The sequence below is a fragment of the Elephantulus edwardii genome, unplaced genomic scaffold (genome assembly GCF_000299155.1).
Source record: "Elephantulus edwardii isolate Elephantulus edwardi_28Jun2011 unplaced genomic scaffold, EleEdw1.0 scaffold00158, whole genome shotgun sequence".
In the NCBI taxonomy this organism is placed as follows: Eukaryota; Metazoa; Chordata; class Mammalia; order Macroscelidea; family Macroscelididae; genus Elephantulus; species Elephantulus edwardii.
Window position 1 is genome coordinate 727,413 of NW_006399908.1, and position 24,707 is coordinate 752,119.

Genomic DNA, 24,707 nt, shown 5'->3' on the forward strand with positions numbered 1-24,707 from the left:
ATAAAAAATAGTGCCATATATAGATTAACTATGGGGTTTATATATTAAAATATAAATGAGATTACACAGTTTATGATGTTAAAGGGTTTTGGCTTTAAATAGATTTGAAAAATATAAGAGAAAGGGAGTATAAAGCATAATGGATTTCAAACCAATTAAGCAAGTGAAAACAGAAAAAAAGACTCATAAAGGGACGGAAAAGATTCCCATTAAGAATCCATAGATTCAAATTAAATTACGTGAAGATTAAAATTGAATGCAATGTCTCTTCCTCTCTCCTCTTGTAGACTTAATCAGTAATTCAAATAAAAACAAAACTGTTTAAAAAAAGTGATAGTGATGACTGATACTAACTGGAAAATTTTCTCCACCATCTCTACTACAATGACCAACTATGTTATTCTTGCCCAAACACAGACTCTCAAGATCTTATGATTTTCTTACCATTTGGGGTCCAACATTCACATTTATTGGTCCTAAAGTTTTTGGTAAAATCTTTGCTGGTGAGTTGGTGCTGGAATCTGGAAATGTAGCAAATGTAATGTTACCTGAAAAGAAAGAAAAACATCCGATTAGTGTTCTCTCAGACCATGGTCACTTTTACCTGCCTAGTTATACCACCGTCCAGAGTTATAACCACAATTTTACTAAAACAGTTCACAGTTACCTTAAGAAGCCAAGTTCTAAACTAGAAACTTTATCAAAGAGTTTATTGACAACTTCATTGCAGTAAAATACCATTAATGCTACTGAATAAGAAATCTATAAAACAAACATTTTCAATGTAACTGACAACTACTGGGCTTTTAGTTGGTGTCTACTTTTAGAAGAATATTAAGAGAATATTTAATACAAGTCATAGCTTATATCAAAGTGTTGAGCAACAGACATCACTAAAAATATATATACACACACACATATCTATGGCATCTAACATGATGAAAAGTAAATATCTACTTGAATTTATAGCTTATATGACAAAATTACAAATGTGTATTGCAGGATGAAATGGCCCATCTTTCTCTTGATGAGCAGCTGATGGAGTCAAACTGCAAGGCTTTGGGTTGGACACAACTCCTTATCCACTGGCCACCAGAGTTCCCTTTTATGATACTTGCTGTTGTTGTTGACTGCCTTCGAGTCGAGCACAACTCATAGCAACCCTATGAACAGAAGGCTTGAAGCTCCTCTACAACTATCAACATTAGCAAAGTTCATACAGTTTCTGGAGGCATGTTATTTAGGAAGTGAATGTCACTCCTGTTAGAGCAAGAAACCCCCAAACCCATGATGCTCACTAGTTATTGATGTTGGAGCTGGTGGGATTTACACAATGTTTTCAAATAATTCTGAATAAATTTCCTATCAAAGTAATAAAAAAAATTTTATTAATAATTTATTATTGTTGTTCTTGTGTAGCATAGAGTCAGAACTGACCCATAGCTGACCCTCTGGTGGGTTTTCAGAGGCAGTTAATTGCACAGGAACAGATTGTCCCCCTTCTTCCACAGAGTGGCTGGTGGCCTCAAACTGTGTGCTTTGGGGAATGCAATGCAGCTTCTTGTCACTAGGCCACCAGAGTATAAGGACATTGTTATTAATATAATTCAAATATTATTAATACATTTTAAAACACAGAGCTAAACAAAAAAAGAAAAAAGTCCAATAATTTTCTAAACTAGCAGACCACTTGACTGGGGAAAACACACCACCATGCTTGCTTAAAGTGAAGCAGACTTGATGCACTTTCACGGAAAATTAAAAAAACCTCAGTACAGTTTATGTACCTCAATACAAAGAAAACAAAATTCCTCACAAATGGAGCAATTGGCAACATCATGATAAATGACATAAAGACAGAAGTTGTCAAGGATCTCCTTTAACTTGGGTCCACAATCAAAATTCATGGTAGCTGTAGCAGGAAATCAAAAGATACGCTATACTGGGAAAATCCAAGGACCTCTTTATAATGTTAAGAAGCGAAGACGTTCTTTGAGATGAAGAGATGCCTCACCTAAACCATTTTCAAGGGCTTTACAGTCATGCGAAAGTTAGGCAACAAATAAGGAAGACCAAAGCATTGTGTCTCTGAATTGTGGGACACTGGGACCATCTCCTGTCTCTTAATTGTGTGTGGTACTGGTGAATAAGAACAAACAAATCTGTCTTGGGAGAAGTGCTGCGAGGGTGCTCCTTTGAAGCAACGATGTTGAGACAATCAGGAAGGCTTACGTCCCGGGAAAAAAAGCACATCATGCTTGGAAAAGTCAAGGGTCAGCAAAAGAAAGAAGTTCAACGAGACACACTGAAAGACTACAATGGGAATAAGCAGAGCAGCGATTGTGAGGACAGCACAGGACTGAGCAGGGGGTTGCGTCCCCTTACACACAAGGCTGCTGTGAGTGGACCTGACTGGATGGCACCTCACAGCAACTACCATCAGGTACCATCTACTTACTTCTCTGCACAAACTTCAGTTCATCAGTGTTTCTCAGTGAGCCTGTCCAGAAGGGATGCGAACACTGGGGACAGGGAGGCAGGAGCAGGACTTTTTCCAATGTCCTGTGACTATTTCAAAATTCTACTCCTTAATCTCTTCCCTCCTAATTATCAGCAGATACTCATGTTTCTTGCATTAAAGAAAATAAGCTAGAAGGCAAAGTTAGAGCCTTTTCTTGAGCCTGTGAATTTTACCTGCACTTATTTAATCTTCACTTTCCCCCCTTTGAATGGAAAGGTCCCTATTCTCACACAAATGAATTGCCTCTAACTTCTTGGGAATCTTGCCCATCTACTCGGCCACCTGAGTTTCAACTGTTCCATTAGCTCCTTCCCGTCAACTTCTTTCTGTCTGCCATTTTGCAGCTGGGAATCATACCTCCTAAAATTACACATTTTCCACATCTTTTCCACACCCACTCAACATGGCTCCTTACCCAAATCTTCCCTTTCATGTTCTTACTCTTGTTGTCCAGCAGCCTTTATAAGCATTAGCATGTGCACAGCACCATCCAGTGACACAATCCAGAAACTGCCTTCTCTTAACTCTGCCTCCCAATCCCCTCCTCTCACCTAACTGACCACACTCTCCCCATTGTTTCATCTTAATTTGCTTTTATGTCTGTGCTTATTTTAATTTGGAACTCTGTCAATTCTGGCTTGAATAAAGTTAAGTTGCCCTTATACTCAGCAGTTTAAAACTATGGCTATAAACTATAATCACTTGTTATTACTCTAAGGTGCCATTGTGTTGACTCCAGCTTGTAGAACAGCGGATCTGTTCAAGAAGAGTGGGTCTGAACGGTTGTGTGCGATCCTCACCATCTGTGATTTACTTAGCCCGCTGTTATAGTCATTGGGTCAGTCCATCTCGTTGAGGGTCTTCCTCTCTTTCTTCACCCTCCACCTTTCCAAGCATGGTATCTTTTTCCAAGGACTTGGCCCTTCCTAACAACAGGCTCAAAATGTGTGACGTGAAGCTTCACCATCTTCGCCTCAAAGGAGCACTCTGGCCATGCTTTTTTCCAAGACATGCTTGTTTGTTCTCTTGGCAGTCCACAGGATATTCAGTACTATTCTCTAAACACCACACAACTCAAAAGGCATCAATTCTTCTATCATCCTTATTCACTGTCCAACTTGCAGAAGCATAATAATGGAAAAGACTAGGTTTGTGTGAGATGCACCTTAGTCTTTAACATGTTATCATTGTTCTTTAACACCTTAGAAGACAGGTCACTGACAGTAGATTTACCTAATGTCTTTTGATTTTTTGGTTGATGGTGCCTAGTAGGCTGATTAGTGGTCTTGAGCAAGATGAAATCATCAACTTCTGCACATCCTTCTTGATCTTAAACCATGCAGCATTCCTCTTTCTCCATTCACGTGACAGTTTCTTGGTCTAGGTATAGATTCCGCATGAGCACAATTAAGTGTTCTGGAATTCCTCATTCTTCTCAATTTTAGCCACAATGTGTTATGATCCACACAGTCAAATACCTTTGCACAGTCAATAAAACACAGACAGACATTCTTCTGGTATTCTCTGCTTTCAGCCAGCATCCATCTGACATCAGCAATGATATCCCTGGTGCTGTGGTCTCTTTTAAGATTAACTTGTACTTCTGGTAGTTCCCTGTCAATGTACTGTTCTAGCCATTGGCAAGATGCAGAGTCAGTGAACGAGAGGAAGACCCCCAATGAAGTGGATCAACACTTCAGCAAAGGACTCTAGTGCCCCAGAGCTGATGAAGACGGCTGTTCCGAGGGTTACTATGAGTTGTACTTTACAGAATTTAACAACAGTAACAACCACCACCCATATCAGAAACAAAAGCCAAAATTTTGCTAAAATCCAAGAGGGAAGAAATAATGAAAGAAAATTAAAGTTAAAAAACAGATTTTAGACTTGCCCTAATTTTAAACTTAATAAAGGAACTAAGAATGTAAAACTCTTCGGCAGAAAAAGGAAAATATCATTAAAACATGATCTGCCATTCTAGTCAAATACTAGGAATGTTAGATGGATCTTGACAGAAAGCAGAGAATACCAGAAGAATGTCTATCTGTGCTTCATTGATTATGCAAAGACTTTTGACTGTGTGGATCACAACAAGCTATGGCTGACTCTGAGAAGAATGGGAATCCCAGAACATTTGATGGTGCTAATGCAAAACCTATACTTGGATCAAGAGGCAGTTGTCAGAACAGAACAAGGAGACACTACATAGTTCAAAATCAAGAAGGGGGTCCGCCAGGGATGTATTCTGTCTCCATACCCTTTCAATCTGTATGCAGAACAGATCATCCGAGATGCTGGGCTGTACGAGGAGGAATGTGGCATCAGAATTGGTGGAAGAATCATCAACATTATGCTGATGACACAACCCTGCTTGCTGAAACTGAGGAGGACCTGAAGCTCTTGCTGCAGAAGGTCAAGGACTTCAGTCTTCAATGTGGATTGAAGCTCAACATCAAGAAAACAAAGATTCTCACCACTGGGCCAGTTGGCAGCATCAGTATAGATGGTGAAGAGATTGAGATGGTTAGCAGTTTTAGTTTACTTGGTTCCACAGTCAACACTCTTGGTAACAGCAGCCAGGAAACCAGGAGACGAATTGCATTGGGAAAGTCAGCTGTGAGGGACCTCTCAAGAGTACCGAAGAGCAACAATGTCAGGCTGGAGACTAAGGTACACCTGATCCAGGCTATAGTCTTTGCAATTACGTGCTATGCATCGGAGAGTTGGACAGTGAATAGGGATGACAGAAGGAGAATTGAAGCCTTTGAGCTGTGGTGCTGGAGAAGAGTGTTGAATATACCATGGACTGCTAGGAGAACAAACAGGTTTGTTCTGGAGAGGGTGAAGCCAGGCTGCTCCTTGGAGTCAAGGATTCTGAAGCTTCGTCTGACATACTTTGGGCATGTTGCAGGGAGGGACTGGTCCTTGAAGAGGGACATCATGCTTGGGAGAGTGGAGGGACGGTGCAGGAGAGGAAGACCCTCAATGAGATGGATGGATTCTGTGAATGGAGTGGTGGGAATGAGTGTGTCTGAGACGGCGAGGTTGGCACAGGATAGAACAGCGTTTAGGGATCGTGTACATAGGGTCGCTACAAGTTGCAAGCGACTCGATGGCACATAACAACAACAACAACAAATCTGACAAACTGATACTAAATTGGCCAGAACAAACAAAGCAGAAGATAGCCAAGATAATTTTCAAAGGGAGGAAGTAAGAGGAAGGAGAAAACCTTAGCCTATCAATTTATAAAATTATTACAAAAGTCAAAACATCTATGAGATACCATTTCAGCCCAGTCAGAATAGCAAAATTTAACAGAACAGCAAGCAACAAATGCTGGCGAGGTTGTGGAGAAACTGGAACCCTGATTCACTGTTGGTGGGAATGTAAAATGGTGCAACCACTGTGGAAGGTGGTATGGCGCTTTCTCAAAACATTGCAAATAGAGATACCATTTGACCCAGCAAGTCCACTACTGGGAATATATCCCAAAGAGACCATAACTGGCATCCAAGCAGATATATGCACACCCATGTTTATCACAGCTCTGTTCACAATAGGAAGGAATTGGAAACAACCCAGGTGCCCATCAACAAACGAATGGGTAGAGAAGCTGTGGTGTATTCACACAATGGAATACTATGCTGCATTGAAAAACAAGGAACTCATTCAATATTATTCAAAATGGGTGAGCCTGGAGGACGTTAATGCTGAGTGAAATATCTCAGTCGCAAAAGGACAAATATTGCATGTTGCCACTGCTGTAAAATGGGACTGATATCAGGGTGGGGGTAAGACTGAGAAAAACTGGATAAATTGTGTATACTGCACTGAAACAGATGAGGGACTGAATAATTTTTTTTTTAGCATTTTCCACCATTTACTCTTGTTATCAAAAATAGTTCAACTCTTCTTGTGAATAATTTAAAAGCGATGTATGATAGGGTATTATGGTTATCACAAGAGTCCACAATTAAGTTGCATAGTGGAATGTACTTGGGGTGGTGGGAGGGGTGCGGGGGGGATTGTGTACCAGGGAGGGAGTCTTTCTTTTACTTTTGAAAGAGTGGAGCAAATTGGGGGGCGGGGAGAGAGGGCTGGGCGGGGAGAGAAGTGCAGCAATGAATGAATGGAAATCCAAATTCTCTGTAAATGTTCATTAAATTTATTAAAATAAAATAAAAGTATTACAAAAGTACGGTTAATTGGATAATTCAAAGAAATGTTTTTTCAAAGAAGTGCCGCAATGAATTTTAAAATGAGTTAATTTTTATATAAAAAAAGTACAAAAAGGTAGCATTTTTACGATGATAGGAAAAGGGTAGCTTGCTTAAGAAATAAGGTTGGGACAAGAGATTGTCTAGGTAGATAAAAGAAATCTGAGGTTTCAACTTTTCACCCTGTACAAAAATCAATTTGGTAAAGCTCAAACATTTAAATCATTAAAGTATAAGGAAGAAGTAATAGTTGATATCCTGTATTCACAGATCAGAAGATTTAGCATTGAAAAAAAAGCAACTCCCCAGATTGATGTAAATATGCAACAGGATGCCTATCAGATTCCAGTTGACATTTATTGGTGGAAATTAACAAGATCATTCTAAAATTCACAAGGCACTCAAGCAAAACAACCTTGAAAGAGAAAAACAAAGTAAGTAGAACACCATGCCTCCATTTCAAAATGTACCACACAGCAAAGGTAATCTAGACAGAATGCTATTAGCATAAAGATAGAACAAAGGAACAGAATTAGACCAGATAGAAAAGCCAACTGACTTTGTATCAGAAGTGTCCGGACCATTCAATGGGGAAATAAATTCTTCCTCATCATATAATGCTGGAAATGTTGTGAAGCCATACGCAAAACATAAAACATAGATATAAAATATGTAACAGATATCTATTGTATATAATAGATGTATAATATATAAGAATATCTATTACCATATATGAAAACCCCAAATGGGTCAAACACCTAAATTAAAGGGAGTCTTAGAAGAAAGCACAGAAGTGTAATTTCCTAATTTCCAATCTTGCAATGGATTATCAGGTAGGACACCTTCAAAAATGACCAACAAAAGGGAAAAAAATCCTATAAACTTTTGTCCAATAACAATTTTATGCTTCAAAGTACAAATCAAGAAGGTGAGAAAGCAACCACAGAAGGATGGGGGGCAGGGGCACCATTAGATAAGGAAATTGAATCTAGAATATACAGAAAACTCTAAAAGGTAATAATAAAAAGATAAGAAATAATTTTAAAATGGGCCAAAGATCTGAATACATCTTTCTCCAAGGAAATGACACAAACAGCTAATGAGCATATAAAAAAGATGTTCATCCTCATTAACCCTCATGGAAATGCAAATCAAAACTACAATAGGATATAACTTCACTATCATTAGGAAGGCTAGAAACAAATTCAAATAAATACTGGCAGAGACTAGGGAAAATATAAGAAAAGAGAGGCTGAAGTAAAGGAGGAGCAAACAGCTTCTTAAACAAGGTATAACACGGGAGAAGAGAGCTGTAAGCCTGTAGACAGTGAAAGGCCCATCAGTCTGTAGTGCCAGTTATAGAAGGGCTTAGCAGCACAGGTTGTGGTTAACAGCCCCAGAAGGACCCTGCGGAGGCCAGTATGACCGACAGGAGCTGGGAGCCGCCCTGCACTCAAGAAAGGACGCTTTGCCTCCGTGCTTTCTGATCCCGAGCTGTGAGCCTGTTGATCACGATTCCAGACTGCATTACTGTTAACAGTCTCTTGAGTTCTTTCTACATGGTCACTCAATGGATTATCAAATCCAGAAGAAAACCACAAGCATGTTCTGAAAAGGAAGGCTGGTGTGAGAACTGATAAGAAGGGTGGAGGGTGGATGTACTGCTAACCTTTAAGTCGTGGATATAAGCTTTGTTCTGCTCACGATCTAGTTCTTTTTTTCCCCTTTTTTTCCCCCTATAATTATATTTTATTAATTTTCATAAACATTTACAGAGATTTTGGGCTTCCACTCATTCATTGCTGCACTATTCTCTCTACCCTCCTCCTAGTTTGTTCTTGTCCAAATGCCACAGTGCTTGTCAAAGCCAGTTCTGATTAATCTTCTTTGTCAGTGTGTCCTTTGCCATTCCCTATCACTCCTCCCTGAGAGGGACTTCACCCTGAGTCATAAGGAAAAGGGGATGGCGTATTCTCTTAGCTACTTCCTGCTGAAAAGGGACGCTGTGGGTTTCCTTTAAGGTAGACAGGTTCTGATGATGCTTAAGTAGTTACAAGAAATAATGTTCTTAGCCTAGTGGCAAGAAGCTGCACTGCAATCCCAGAGGTACTCAGTTCAAATCCACCACATGCTCTGCTGGAGAAGGAGGGGCAATCTCGTCCTGTACCAGTCAGATCCAATTTGATGATACACACACACACAAAATAATAAAATAAAAATTTAAAAAAAGGAATAATGTTTTAAAATTGACTGTGGTGATGGTTGCACAAACCTCTGGATCTCCAGAAATCTATAGAATCGTACACATAAAGGTGAAAGACATGGAACGTAACTTTTAAAACAGAAAGTATTAGATGGAGGCAGGAAAAATGTGGGGCTTACCTAAAACATGCAATATAGTAAGATAAATCTCTGATTGTTCAAAACACTTGCAACACATTAGTAATCTGACTGCCAACATGCTGTCTTACGGTTCACGAGGAGTCAGAATTGACTTGGTAACAGGGGTCTGAATTTTGGTTTCTATTCATAAATCAGTAAGAAAAAGGCAACATTCTAGAATATGGAGAAACATAATGGAAGCAATTATAAAACGTCTGACTTTAATGATCAAAGATTTAACCTTTTTTTTTTTAAAAAAGGCAGGCTCAGGCAGAGTTTTCATTCTGGGAGCCAGAGCCAGGATATATTCCTAACAGTGGAATAGCTGGGTCATACAGAATTTTTATATTCATCTTTTTGAGGAAACACCGAACTTTCCAGAGCTGAGGGCACCTAACAACAATAAAAAGGAGCCTGGGTGGTAAAGACTGTTAAGTGCTTAGTTGCTACCTAAAAGGCAGGTAGTTTGAACCCATCTGAAAAAGAGCTGGCGCCCAATCTACTTCCAAAAAGACTGTTATTATGTGCCATCTGGTTGATTACAACTCATAGTGACCCAATGAAACTGGTTCATCCTTGCCCTATCCTAAGCCAACCTCACAGACTCTGACACATCCTATCCCATTGCCACAATCATGATATCAATCCATTTCATCAGGGGTCTTCCTTTCCTGTGCTGAACCTCTACCCTTCCAAGCATGATGTCCTTCTCCAAGGTCTGGTCCCTTCTGACAATATGTTCAAAGTATGTGAGAAGAGTTTCAAAATCTTTGTCTCCAGGGAGCAATCTGGTTTCACGCTCTCCAGGACACGCTGTTTACTTTCTCAGAAGTCCACGGTATGTTCAAGATTCATCTCCAGCACCATAACTTAAAGACATTGATTCCATTTCTGTCACCCTTAGTCACTGTCCAGCTCTCTGATGCATAGCAAGTAATTCAGAAGACCATGGCCTGGATCAGGAACACCTAAGTCTCTAGACTGACATCACTGCTATTTAGCACTCTAGACAGGTCCTTGACAACAGATTTTCCCCAGTACAACTAGTCTTTTGATGTCCTGTCTGCTGGTGCCAAGGGTGTTGATTGTGGATCAATCTTTTCTCTATCTCTAATGACGCTACCATTTCCTTAACTGGATCACTTATTACTTGGTTCAAAGATAACTAAAAGAGATAGACTAGGTTCAAGGTGGAAAGATTTCCTTAGGGTAATAGTTTTGGGGTGTCATCAGCCTCAATGGCTCCATAAAGTCTGAATTTCATGGCAGCCTGAAATTCTATTCTTCTTATTTCCTACTTTTAATAAGGATTCTTCTTCTTCTTTTTTTTTTTAAAGAGAATTTGTGTCTAAACAGTCAGTCATGGTAGCAAGATACCATCCAGCTCTTATAACTTTAGAGCCTAGGAGACAATTGTTCTTAGAGGTGCTTGGACATGCATCCCATTTCAGAGGATGCCTTTATTTTCTGTTTAACACAATTAATTGAATTTTTTTATAAAATGCATGTACTTTTAAACTAATTTATAAGCTGTTCTGCTGAGAGAAAAGGAGAAGATAGTTCTAACTATTGAAATTAAGATCTTTTCTAAAGTGTTTGTATTTGATGATTTTTGTTACTGTTTTCTGGTGCCACTGAGATGATTTCTAATTCACGGTAGAAGTGTCCTATCAAGTGTTCTTGGATGTAATCTCTATGAAAGTAAACCGTCAGGTCTTTCTCCCACGGTGACGGAAGGAGTGTTCAAACAGCCAACTTTTTACGTTAAGAGTCATACACTTAACCATTACGTCACGAGGTTCCTTATTGGCAAAAATTCAGTCTTTTTTAGAGGCAGTTAAGGGAGCTCCACTGGTATTTCAATATTTTAATAGCCACAAAATAAAAGCAGTACATTTAGACCAAGTTAACTTTTATCAAATTCACTAGGACCCACAGCAGAATTTTTGCCGCAAGAGGACACTTATAAGGAGGCTTAAAAAAAATACAATCAGGTCTTCCAAATTTCAGCCAATTAATGGAAACAAACCAAATCAAATAACTTTTCATTATTACTTGGCTTGAATTCATCGCTCTTTGCCAAGAGGGGGCTAACACTGTGGAGAAAACAATTCCTGGCATTTAACGCTAGATGTATGTATTCAAAACTTTAAAAATCTATCTGAATTTTAATTCCAACAAATTCCCAGAATTCAACAAATGAGAGCACTCAATCATGTAGGGAAGTTGTGAGAACAGAGAGTTGAAGACTTGGACGTCAAATCTCAGCACTAGCACAGAATTTGGCCTCAAGATTTTATTTCAATTTCTTGAGTAACTGGGAACTTTCTGTTCTCCATTAGAATTGTGCAGAAACCAAAGACTTCTTTCACTCATAATTCTTTACAAAGTTTCAATTTCAGTTCAGCACTTTCAATACATTTAATTATTAAAAAAGAAGTCAAATAATGTAGATTGCCTAGAGATGCTAGGACAAGTTATTTTCACACAGTACTTTCTTTTTTTTAATTATTATTAAATTTTATTAGTTTTAATGAACATTTACAGAGATTTTGGGTTTTCATTTATTCATTGTTGCACTGTTTTCTCTACCCTCCTCCCCAGTTCGTTCTTCCTCCCCCCCCCCCCCCCCACAGTACTTTCTGATTGGAGGAAGATTCGTCCACAACCTGCATTATGCAGATAACACAACCCTACTTGCTGAAACTGAGGAGGACCTGAAGCACTTGCTGTAGAAAGTCAAAGACTGCAGCCTTTAATATGGATTGAAGCTCAACATCAGGAAAACAAAGATTTTCACCACTGGGTCAAATGGCAGCATCAGTACGGATGGTGAAGAGATTGAGATAGTTAACAACTTTAGTTTGCTTGGCTCCACAATCAACACTCTTGGTACCAGGAGCCAGGAAATCAAAAGTCTAATTGCATTGGGAAAGTCTGCTGTAAGGAACCTAAAGTGCACCTGATCCAGGTCATAGTTTTTGTAATTGTTTCATCTGCGTCAGAGAGCTGGACAATGCCTAGGGATGATAGAAAGAACTGATGCCTTTGAGCTGTGGTGCTGGGGAAGAGTTTTGAATATACTATGGACTGCCAGGAAAACAAACAGGTTCATCCTAGAGAGGGTGAAGCCAGCCTGTTCCCTGGAGGCAAGGATTCTGAAGCTTGGTCGGACATACTTTGGGCATGTTGCAAGGAGTGACCAGTCCTTGGAGAGTGAAGTCATTCATACTTGGAAGGGTGAAGGGATGGAGAAAGAAAGAGAGAGACCATCGATGAAATGGATTGATACAGTGACTCGAGTAATGAGGGCAGGTGTGTCAGAGACAATAATGCTGGCAAAGGATAGAGCAGATTTCAGGGCTGTTGTTCATCGGGTAGCTATGAGTTGCAAGCAACTTGACTACACATAACAACAATCAAAACTTTCTGATTACTTTTGTGTGTGTGTGCGCCAGAATCCATGATTGCGCCACATACTTTCCTAAAAAGTACAAATTATATAGAATATAACTACTGCTAGGCAAGCATGTGCCTGCTTTGTGACATAATTAATCTTTCAAATCAGAACTGGGGGCTTAGTCCATAAGCACAGAGTGTTATTTCAATAGGGTAAGCCAACCCATACCACTAACCCACATACGAGGAGTCCACTCTGATTCACGATAAGCTTACAGCAGAGAGCGGAACAACCTACCTACCAGTAGTGTTTCCAGGGCTGAAAGTTCTTACAGAAAATAGCTGGTCACATCTCACTCCTGTAGAGCACTGGTGGTGTTGAATGGGGCACGTTCTGGCTATCAGTCAAACGCTCATTAACCACTGTGCCACCAGGACACTTTAGTGAATAATAAAAGTTTAAAAAATTACCTTGGTGGTGATATACGTACTGTCAAAATATACCTTTAAAAGAAAACAGCAAAAAGTGACTTATAGGACCTTGCATTTCTTATCAGGGACTCTGGTGGCCTAGTGGGTAAGGAGGTACGTGCCAACTCAAAGGCATGTGGTTCAAATCCACCAGCTGCTCCAAAGGAGAAATACAGGCACTCTCCTGCCCTGTGATTCACTATCTCTGAAAACCTGCTGGAGCCTCAGCTATGAGTCAGTTCCAACTTGATGGCACATAACAATAATAATATTTCTATTATAAAAAAGTTAATTAATCAACTGAAACTAATGTTATAAACAAAAGGTGCACAAAAAATTGCATCAAAATAAATATGGTTTATAAACTTTCCCTCAAATCACAATAAAAATTTTTTAAAGTAGTAAATTAAATTAAAGATTAGATAATTCTCTTTGTTTTTCCTCTTCTATTATCTGAGGCTATAGATAATAGAAATGTTCTTCCTTGAATTGTGAAAGATTTGCTTTGTTGTTGTTGTTGTGTGCCAGCGAATCGGATCCAACTGGCACAGGAGAATGCCTCTCGTCCAGCAGAGCATCTGGAGGATAAGACTTGTTTTATAAACAAGTAATCATATCTTTGCCTAAATTATCCTAGCAACTGCCCCTTTTGTCTCTTGCATCATTACAATAATCCCTCTCTGCTGAACTCTCTTCTCAGTGTCGGTTATAATTTGATATGATTCTAAATGCCCTTGCAAAGTCAATAAAGCATAGACATTCTTCTGGTATTGTCTGCTTTCAGCCAAGATCTATCTGACATCAACAATGATTTGAAAAGAAAGGAAATCCCAGAACATTTCATTGTACTCGCATGAAACCTACATACCTACACCAAGAGGCAGTTGCGTGAACAAAGCAAGAGAACACTACACACTTTAAAATTAAGAAAGGTGTGTTTCAGGATTGTATCCTCTCTCCATACCTGTTCAATCTGTATGCTGAGCAAATCACTCAAGAAACTGGACTCTACAAAGAATGTGTCATCAGGATTGGAGGAAGACTCATCCAACAATCTGTGTTATGCAGGTGACATAACCTTATTTCTGCAAAGTGAGGGGACTTGAAATGCTTGCTGCAGAAGACCAAAGAATACAGTCTTCCATGTGGATTGTATCTCAACATCAAGGAAACAAAAAATCTCACCCCTGGACTGACAGGCAACATCATGATAGAGAAAAGACTAAACTGTCAATGACTTCATCTTACTTGAACTCACAATCCACATCAGGAGACACACTGTACTGGGAAAGTCTGTAGTCAGGAACTTCTCCAAATGACTGAGAAATAATTATGTCAATTTGAGGACTAAGGCGTGCTTGATTCAGGTCATGGTCTTTTCAGTCACTTATTATGGATGTGAGAGCTGGATAGAAGAACTGATGCTTTTGAGCTATGGTGTTGGGGAAAGAGTACTGGATATCCCATGGATAGCCAGAACAACTGTTAAGTCTTGGAAAAAGTACAGTCAGAACGCTCCTTGGAGGCAAAGATGACAAAGTTTCATCTCACATACTTTTGGGCATGTTGTTAGAACAGGCTATTCCTTGGACTGGGACGTCATGCTTGGAAAGGTGGAGGGTCTGTGAGAGAGAGGAAGACCTTCAACTAGACAGACTGATACAGTGACTGCTGCAATGGGCTTGAGTGGTCAGAGCTGGTGAGGATGACACAGGATAGGAAAGGGTTCAGGCCTGTTCACAAAGTCACTGTGAATAATATTCAACTTGACAGCACCTAACAACAACTATTGCTAGAACACTGTCAGCAGCACATACGTGCATTATTTACTCTCTCTTAAAGAACGTACATTATTTACCCTTTCTTAAAAACTGGGGGGAAAATTAATTTTTTTAACATATGTAGAACTCCAACTAGTATTTCTGTTGCTCTTTAAGCAAACACCTCTTGAAAGTTGCCCTCTCCTCTTAAGTTCATTACCATTATTTTTCCCACAGCTCCTCTGAAAGAGGTCTTGTCAAGATCATCCCTGCTTTTCTAGATCCAAACTCAAACCTTAGCTTTCAACTTGACCTACCAAACACATTTGACTCTTCCCTTGACATCCAAGCCATCACTCTTTTAGGTTCTCCTATCCACGGGCACCAAGAAAAATCTATGCTTCCTGAGATGTGGTGCTGGAGGAGCCCAAAGAGCAGGTCTGTCTTGGATGGTGCACAACCAAGGTGCTCCTTAGAGGTAGGAAGAGTGAAATTTCACCTCATATACTTTGGGCACGTTGTCAGGAAGGGCCAGTCCTTGGAAAAGCACATCATTCGGAGGAAAGCTGGAGAGGCAGAGAGAGAGAAGATGACCCTGAACAAGGTTGACTGAAACCATGACCGAAGCCATGGGCTCAAGCACATATGACAGATGAGGAGAAAGAAGCAGGATTCAGATCGGTCGGTCCTCCAACCTTTCCTCTGCCTCCCCTTCCTTATGTGATCCAAGTCTCTCTTGAATATTTCTCTAGATTACATCAGTCTCCTGAACATCTGATTATCTCACTGTCTTATCACATTTCATTGTGATGTCTAATAAATAAATATTTCAAATTTCTAAGTCCAAAATCTAACTTGGAACTTCTTTCCCCCATAGCTCCCTTTACAATAAATGTGAGCACCATTCTTTAAGTTGCTCAGATCAGAAACCTTCTACTGTTGCTGACGCCTCACTTTCATCTCATGTGCAATCTGTTAACAACTCACATTGGTTTGTTCCTTAAATATCTTGAATATCACTTCTTACCCACCCCGTGCACTTGCCTGAATGACTGCAATGGTCCCCTAATTCATATCCCTACTTTTGAGTTATTCCCAACTCCACTGTTCTACAAGTCTATTATGACACTGCCGAAAAACCAGATACCACATGGACAAAATGCAACCACAAGTGTATCTCATTTTAACTTTTAATTTAACATGAGTAATACAGGGAGCTCTGGTGGCCTCGTAGGTTAGGAGCTGCACTGCCAACCCAAAGCCACGCAGTTCAAACCTACCAGCTGTTCTAAGACAGGCAAATTTACAGCCTCTGAAAATCTATTGGAGGATTGGCTGAGTCAGTCCTGACTTGACAGCACATAATAACAACATGAGCAAAACAGAGTATCTTTTAATTAACAGTGTTCTTTTTATAAGAATTAGATGCTAATGTTCTATGTTTTTTGAACATCACATGGTTTAAAACAATGAAAACTGTGCATCATGGTTGTAACCTTTCTCCACACCTGTTCAATCTGTATGTTGAGTAAATCATCTGAGAACCTAGACTATAAAAAGAAAATGTGGCATCAGAATTGGAGGAAGACATCAACTACCTGTGTAAAGCAGATAACACAACTGTGATTGCTTAAAATGAAGAGAACTTGCTGCAGAAGATCAAAGATTACAGCCTTCAATATTGATTATTGAAAATAAAGATTCACACTACTTGGACCAATAGGTAATATCATGACAGATGGGAAAAAAGACTTAAGTTGTCAAAGATTTCCTTTTATGTGGGCCCATAATAAACAGTAGCAGGAGTCAAGAAATCAAAAGATTGGTCAAGGGGAAGAAATCAAAAGATTTGTTGCAGTGAGGAAAATCTGCTGTTAAGCATCTCTACAAAATGTAAAAGAGTAACGATGTCAATTTAAAGCCTAAGGTGTGCCTGACCCAAGACACAGGATTTTCAATTAACATGCACCTTAAAGCTGGATAATTATAAAGATGAGAGAAGAGAGTAATGTTTTTAAATTGTTGTGTTGGAGAAGAGTACTGAATAAAGCCTCAAAGGGATGAACAAGTCTGTCATGGACAAAGTGCGGTCAGAGTGCTCCTTAAAGGCAAGGGAGTTGAAACTTTGTCTCATATGCCTGGGGCATTTTGTCATGAGGGGCCAGGCCTTGGAAAAAGAAAGGTGGAGGGTTAGAGAAAGAGAGGAAGACCCTCAACAAGATGGGCTGTGATGGCAAGCTCTGGTGGCCTAGTGGCAAGAAGCTGTACTGCAATCCCAAAGGCGAATGATTCAAATCCACCAGATGCTCTGCTGGAGGAGGGACAATCTCCTCCTGTACCAGTGAGATCTGATTTGATGGTACACATACAAAAAAAAAAAAAGACTGTGACAATGGGCTCAAGTGTATCAGAGATATTGGGGAGGGCAGATAGAGGTTCAGATCTGCTGTCCACAGGCGAGTTGTATTCGACTGGACGGCACCCTAACAGCAGCAGCAATAGCAACGTTCTTCCCTGCTAAGTCTATATATAAAACGTCATGTCGCTAGAATCCCTCAGCCATCTAGAAATAGTTCATGCCTCGCTTCTTGGCCTTTCAGCTAAGATCAAATGTAATATTTGAATGCTTTCATTTTCTTTGTGCTTATTTTAAAATTGTACTTGAGTGAAAGTTTACAGAGCACAGTAGTTTCTCATTCAGCAAGTTACAGACATTTTATTTCGTGACACATGTTGCAATCCCCCAGCACAGCCCTTGTCCTGGTTCCTCCTTGGATTACCTGTTTCTATTTGTTCTTTCCAGTCCTTTCTTGCCTTCCGAGCTTTGCTTTTTGGCAAATGCTGCCTTTCTGATCTTGTACAGTTGACTGTTCTGCATACGCTTCTTTGGTGTGATTGTTCACTTCATAGATCTATAGTTTAGGTAAATCAAGCCAATGATGGCTTCCATTCCAGGCTTGAATGGTGTTTAAGGGCAGAGTCTTGAGGGTGCTATTGGTCTTTATCAGACCAGTTGAATCTTTTCGTTTTGTTGTTGTTGCTGCTGCTGCTGTCTGCCATAAAATCGGATCCAACAGGTACAGGAGGAGACTGTCTACCCTTCTCCATCGAAGCATCTGGTGGATTCGAACAACGCGCCTTGGGACTGCAGTGCAGCTTTTTGCCATTGGCCACCAGAGCTCTCTTTCTTTTCTATCTTTTTAAATGTTACTTCCCTCCCCTTTTCCTCTGTGTACAAGACATTACATTGTGATCCCAGTCAGAAAGGTCAGTAGTGGCATCCAGGTACAATATGGCTATTCTTGTTTCAGGAAGTGAAGGAGGGTTCACATAGTCTATTTAGGAACTAATGGTTTCCTGGAATCTTTTCTTCATTGTTCTTTGCTCCAGACTAGAAGATAATAACTACAGCTTAATGTCATTAGCCAGTTTTTAAGACTGCTAAGTTGATACTCATCAAGAACATTGTCACTGTGCAACAGTTTGATGGGTGGAGGGAGGGGGTAAAATAAATGGGAAAGATCTGGAGGGGACCTGAAAAGATGGGATATGGGGTGTATAGTTCAATGGTGAATAATTTTTTAAAACACAGTGTATGGGAATGACTGTATGAAGCATAATGCCAATTAAGGAAAAGTGTGAAACACAGACACACATATACCCCACTATGTACTTGAATGAAACACAATGTATATAAATTATATGCATGTTGCTGTTGTTGTTATGTGCCATTCAGTCTCCTGTGACTCAGCGATCCTATGTACAATAACTCTGAAGCCTGCCCTGTTCTGGCACACCTATTCTCATTACCCCAGTTATTGTATCAATCCATCTCATTCAGTGTCTTCCTCTCCTGCACTGTCCCTCCACCCTTCCAAGCACAATGTCCTTCTCCAAGGACCAGTCCCTCCTGGCCACATACCCAAAGTACATGAGATGGAGCTTCAAAGTCCTAGCCTCCAAGGAGAAACTTGAATTCACCCTCTTCAAGAGGGTGTTTTGTTTTCTTAGCAGTTCACGGGTATGTTCAAGACTCTTCTCCAGCACAACTTGAAGACATCTATTCTTCTGTCAACCTTAGTCATCGTCCAGCTTTCTGATGCATAGCAATTTTTATGAAGACCATGGCCTGGATCAGGCACATCTTAGTCTCTAGACTGACATCGTTGCTTCTTAGTACTCTGGAGAGGTCCCTGATAGCAGATATTCCCAGTGCAATTTGTCTTTTGATTTCCTTACTGCTGGTGTCAAAAGTGTTGATTATGAAGCCAAGCAAGCTGAAACTGTTAACAGCCTCAGTCTCTTTTCCATCTACCATGGTGCTGCCAACTGGCTCAGTGGTGAGAATCTTTATCTTCTTGATGTTGGGCTTCAATCCACACTGAAGACTACAGTCCTTGACCTTCTGCAGAAAGTGCTTTCACTTCTTCCTCAGTTTCAGCAAGCAAGGTTGTGTCATCTACATAATGTAAATTATTGATGAGTCTGCCTCTAATCCTTGCTGCCACATTTCTCCTCATAAAGCCCAGCTTCCTTAATGATCTATTTTGCAAATAGACTGAAAAGGGACAGGGACAGAATGCATCCTGACACGCTCCTTTCCTGGTTTTGAATCATGCAGTGTTTCCTTGCTCTTTTCTGAAGACTGCTTCCTGGTCCAAGTATAGGTTTCACAACCAAGTTTTCTAGGATTCCCATTCTCCTCAAGGTTAGCCACAATTTGTTATATGCATACCAATTAAAATAAAAAAGAAAATGTAAAAACCTCACATTGTCTCTGTGAATTGTCAAGCCATCTCATTCAGGGTCTTCCTCTCCCGTGCTGTCCCTCTGCCTTTCCAAGCATGATGTCCTTTTCCAAGGACTGGTCCTTCCTGGCAACATGCCCAAAGTATATCAGCCAGAGCTATCTCTTTACTCCCTGTTAATACTTGTCTACTTTCTAGTCAGTTACTCCCCCTCCTATTCCTGGTAACTAAAAAGGAAGGCTTCATTGTTTCTGTGTGTAAACTTTCTCTCGACTTTTTATAGTAGTGGCCTCATACAGTATTCTCTGTGACTCAGTGACTTCACTCAGCACAGCCTCCAGGTTCACCCGTGTTAAGAGACAGTTTGGGATTCTTCATTAGTCTTTACCAAGGCATTCACTTCAAATTTAAATCCTTTACTCATCAGCTTTTCCACAGAAAAAGGATGGGCAATCTCCTCCTGGACGTTTGCTGTCTTTGAAAAATCTGCTGGAAGCTCAGCTGCTGTCAGTTCCAATTGACAACACACAACAACAACAGCACCTGGAATTTATCTGGGGAAGATGAGAATGACCCAAGTTTATTTTTTCCATATGACTAAGATTAACGATTAATCTACACACCACTCCCACACAGATATGAAATGCTATCTTTCTCAGTTACTGAAGGGAATAAATTTTCTTGACGTTCTATTCTGCTCCACTAGTCTATTCGTGCCCCACACTTTCACATAGTTTAACTTCATTCATTATTAATGTTTCCATCAAAGCATAAGTATAAGCAGAGAAAGAGTCCAGCACTTCTTTCTTTCCCATACCGCTCTTTAAATTATTATTTAAGAGCTACTTTGAAAGACTACAAATTAGTTTCAACGTAATATTAATGAGCAGAGTGGCTGGTGGCCTCGAACCAGATGACTTCAGGATTACAGTGCAGCTTCTTGTCACTAGGCCATCAGGGCTTCCTAGAACTAAGGAGGCCAAGTTATAGGTTGATTCTGGAACAAGCCACCTCATTTTACAAATCTAGCATCTTCCATATTCTTAAGTCTGATTTCTAATTTCTGTGATCAACATTATGTCAAGAAAGCAGAGTGGACCAGGGAAAAATTCTATGGCTAGCTCAGGGGAGATCAATGACTTCTTTTTGAAAACAACTTAGGTCTAGTGAGTCAACAGCACTATTTTCATATTAAATATAAATCCCACTGTCACTGAGTCAATGGCAACATTCCATCTGGTTTCTGAGGCTGTGTCTCCTTACAGGACGAGACTGCTCATCTTTCTCTCTTAAAGCCACAAGTGGATTCTAAGTGTCAGTCTTTCCGTTAACAGCCCCACAGTACTGATGCACTACTACCAAAGGTGCTTCATATTGAATGAACAACTACTAATTAATTTGAAAAGGCACTCTATCTAACTGAAAATATAAAATCTGTAAGACAGGTAAAATATAGCATATCTATGTATGCACCTTTAGGGGAAATGATATCTAACTAAACCCTGAAGTTACTCTGATTACTTCCATTTTTACATTTAAACAAAGATCAAGCTACACATACACACATAAAATCTTGACCCTTTTCCCCAGCAAATACTGCCTCACACACTGCCTCTCTCTAATGATGTTCCCTAGTTATTCTTTTTTTTTGCCTTTATAATGCTCACCAAAGTTCCTAACATTAGTCACGTTAACCAAAGTTCCTAAAATTAAACACAAACACTATCATGATTGGTAAACTTTTTTTAACTTGGGTGAACAAAAAAACATCACTATGACTGGTCTTCACAATTACTTCTTATGCATCAGAGATCTGAACAGTGAATAAGCATGACAGAAGAAATGATGCCTTTGCTTTGTGGTGCTGAAGACGAGTGCTGAACACACCATGGACCACCAAGAGAAAAACAGGTCTATCCTAGAGAGGATGAAACTAAGTTGCTCTCTAGAGGCAAGGATTCTGAAGCTCCACCTCACATACTTTGGCTTTGGGGCCAGGAGGGACCAATCCTTGGAGAGGGACATCATGCTTGGAAAAGTAGAGGGACAGTGCAGAAGGAGATGGACTGACAGGTGTGTTGGAGATTGGCCCAGGATAGGACAAGGTTCAGAGTTATTGTGCATAGGGTGACAATGGCACATAACAACAACAAGACTGGTCTAAGTGAGAAAAAGAAAGAACTTCATAGCATCTCCCAGCTCAAAACTCGCTGTTGTTGAGTTGGCACGGACTCATAGTTGACCGTCCACTGGGTTTGGGGAAGGTGTAACATCCACAGAAGGAGAGTGTCCATCTTTCCTTGCCCACCTCTCCCCAGGAACTGTTGGTGGATTCAAACTGTCAGAGAGGTACCACCTTTGGGTTAACAGTGCATCTCTCAATGGACTCGCTCAGGTTAATGGCAAATGTGACCTCTGGGACCTCCCTCTGTCTGCCTCTTACGGAGCAAGCATTCCAGAGTAGAGAGACAGGAGCATTCCTCAACAGTCAGTAAACCCTACAGCTCAGTCTTTCTCATCGCCCGCTCCCCCTCACATTAACCAATGGGTTCTCTAGACTTTGCATTTCATTCAGAGGACACTTTTTAAAAGGATGAGCTAGTTACCTCTCTTCTAAAACAAAACAAACAAAAAAACAACTGGCTTCTTCGATTTCAAAAGAGGGGGGAAAACCCTTTCATTTCTTTGGAGGACACTGTATCTTACTGATAGGATTTAAGCCTAACTCCTCTCTTCTTCTCCTTCACTTTTTAAAAAAAATGTGTATTGTGGTGAAACACATGTAATAAAGCATTTCAAACATCTTCACGGACGCCATCAAGTGACATGCGCCCTGGCATCTTTACTTTTGAAAATTAATTCCCTAATTCAAACTCTTCTGCTATCTGGAATATTATCACCATTTTCATTTAATTCATTAAACCTCAAAGCTAAATGATCTTCAAAATTATTTACTCCACTTTTTGACAATATTTAAGGTCCATCGAAAAACATGTACCTCGTGGTTTAACGTTTCTTATGTCTGATCTTACTGGTTTTTTTTTCCTAGTGGCTTGTTCATCTTCAGCTAAAACATAAGAGTCCTTTTTCTATCACCTTAGTCAAGAAAATTTCCGATTTTTTCCATTTATCATCTGCCTGCTTAATGAACATTTCCCATTTTTGGACATACACCCTGTGATTAATAATTAACTAAATTGACAGTAAGCCCTCAAACTTTCTGATCCTCCCAACCTTTCACAGCAGTTCCTCCCAAGCCTGCCCTTTAGATGCACTGGCCAGGAGAGGGAGGTCTGTTTTTTTAATAGACAAACTTTGGTCACTAGGCCCCTCAAGAACCAGCCTCTGGGGGTGAGGGATCCTATTTTTAATCAACGTTTTATGATCTGACAATACTAGGAATACACTGCTTCTAATCTTTTTTCTCTCTTTGTCCAAATAAAATAAGTACTAGATTGTAAGGAGAATCTACAGCACTAAACTTCCGTTTTCCTTTCAAGAAGACAAAGGTCTAACCTGACCCTCACTGCTTCCATCTCTTGTTCTCAAATCTTTTTGATGTTTGGTCCACTTTCAACCACTATGAACCATTTCAACACAGCCAGTGCCCCCCTCCAGATGGCATTCAGACACGTTTGCAAGCTAGTCAAAGGGAAGAAGTGGGAGCAGCCTATCTTATCTTATACTAACAGTCACTAGGATGGCTAGGGTAGATTAAGGCAGCTGGATGCAACCACAGGGAACAAGAATTCTTAACTATCAAAACATCCAAGGGTATTTCATTGAAAATCATTCTCATAGACTCTCAGGGAGAAGCTCACATCTTTCAACTAGGAACCTGCCACCAACAGGCTTAACAAACAAATCATCAACAATTTACAGTCCAGTGAAATAATTTTTTCTTTATTCACAAAAGGTGATGGCAGACTATATCTAAAAGTCGAGGTCTTAACTTTATAGTTTAAGGACACAGACTCAAACAGTCCAAGGCCACTCATGAATTATATAGTTCCAGAATAGTACTTTTCCACAGCAAATTAAAAAAAAAAAAAAAAGAGGGAACTGTATTCCATGCAAAGTGTACGGTACAAAGTAGATAATTTCAAAAAGTCTGCTGAAAATCATTTACCAATATTTTAACAAGGTTTTCAATATGACTTGCAAAAGATTTTCCATTTGTAGGCTGTTAATGAGGCCACATTTATATTAGATTGTGAAGCCCAAGAAATCTTAAAACTTAGCCATCATGTGGAAAAACCTCTTCGCAGGAAAAATTAACCATTAAAAAGCTTGGCAAACTTTTATAAGTAAATAAATAAATAAGTAAATCCACTTGGCCCACAGCAAGTGCTCTGCTCTTGGTCTATTCATTATTCTGTCAGGGAAATTTCAAGAGCTGCCAATTCTGTACCGTGAAGTGAGCAAAGTGCTAAAAAAACCCCCAGCTCCTGCTGATGAGTCTCCAGCTTTGGAATTAGGATCCAAAAGTCATTTGATTCATCTGACCCACTGTCTTTTTTTTTTTATTCCACTGTCTGGAATATACCTGAGAAAATGAGATCTGAGGCACAAACGGAGATTTGTGCACCCATGTTCACAGCAGTGTCATTCACTATCACAAGAATATGGAAACAGCCCAAAGTCCAACCACAAACGAATCTGGAGGGGGGTACTGGCTGTGTTGAAATGGTTCATAGTGGTTGAAAGTGGGCCAAACATCAAAAAGATAACGGCATTTGAAAACAAGAGATGGAAGCAGTGAGGGTCAGCTTAGACCTTTGTCTTCTTGAAAGGAAAACGGAAGTTTAGTGCTGTAGATTCTCCTTACAATCAAGTACTTATTTTAATGGAATACTATGCATACAGGAGCAATAATTTTGTAAATTACTACCTAACTTGGGAGAGACTGAAGAGCATTATGCTGAGTGAACTAACTCAGTCCTGCAAGGACAAATACTGTATAAAACCATTATTGTAGACTGTGTATGAGGATTCAAGGAGGGGGAGGGTGGAAGCAGAGGGCTGAGAATTGGGGGTAACCATAGTGTTGCACAATTCAATGGGTGGGAGGGTGAAGGAAATAGAAAGGATCTTGTTTTAAAAAGAATGTCTATGGGGGAGAGAATAGTTTTAAAGTATTATATTTTAGGGCATTATGTTTATTGTAGAAGTATGCAATGAGGGTTGCAGAGTGGATTATATTTGG

At 39.9% G+C, this 24,707-nt stretch overlaps 1 protein-coding gene across 2 annotated transcripts in view; it reads right to left on the bottom strand.

Moving 5' to 3' along the window:
• TFDP2 (transcription factor Dp-2 (E2F dimerization partner 2)) overlaps positions 1-24,707 on the bottom strand; it is a 100,156-nt gene that overhangs the window by 71,371 nt on the left and 4,078 nt on the right. The window contains exon 2 of one of the 2 annotated variants that reach the window (XM_006895102.1): positions 445-548. In XM_006895102.1, coding sequence (XP_006895164.1) covers positions 445-447 — 3 coding nt within the window. In that variant the 5' untranslated portion in view covers positions 448-548. Of the gene's footprint in view, positions 1-444; positions 549-24,707 lie in introns of those variants that run through there. The other variant, XM_006895103.1, reaches the window with a different exon arrangement.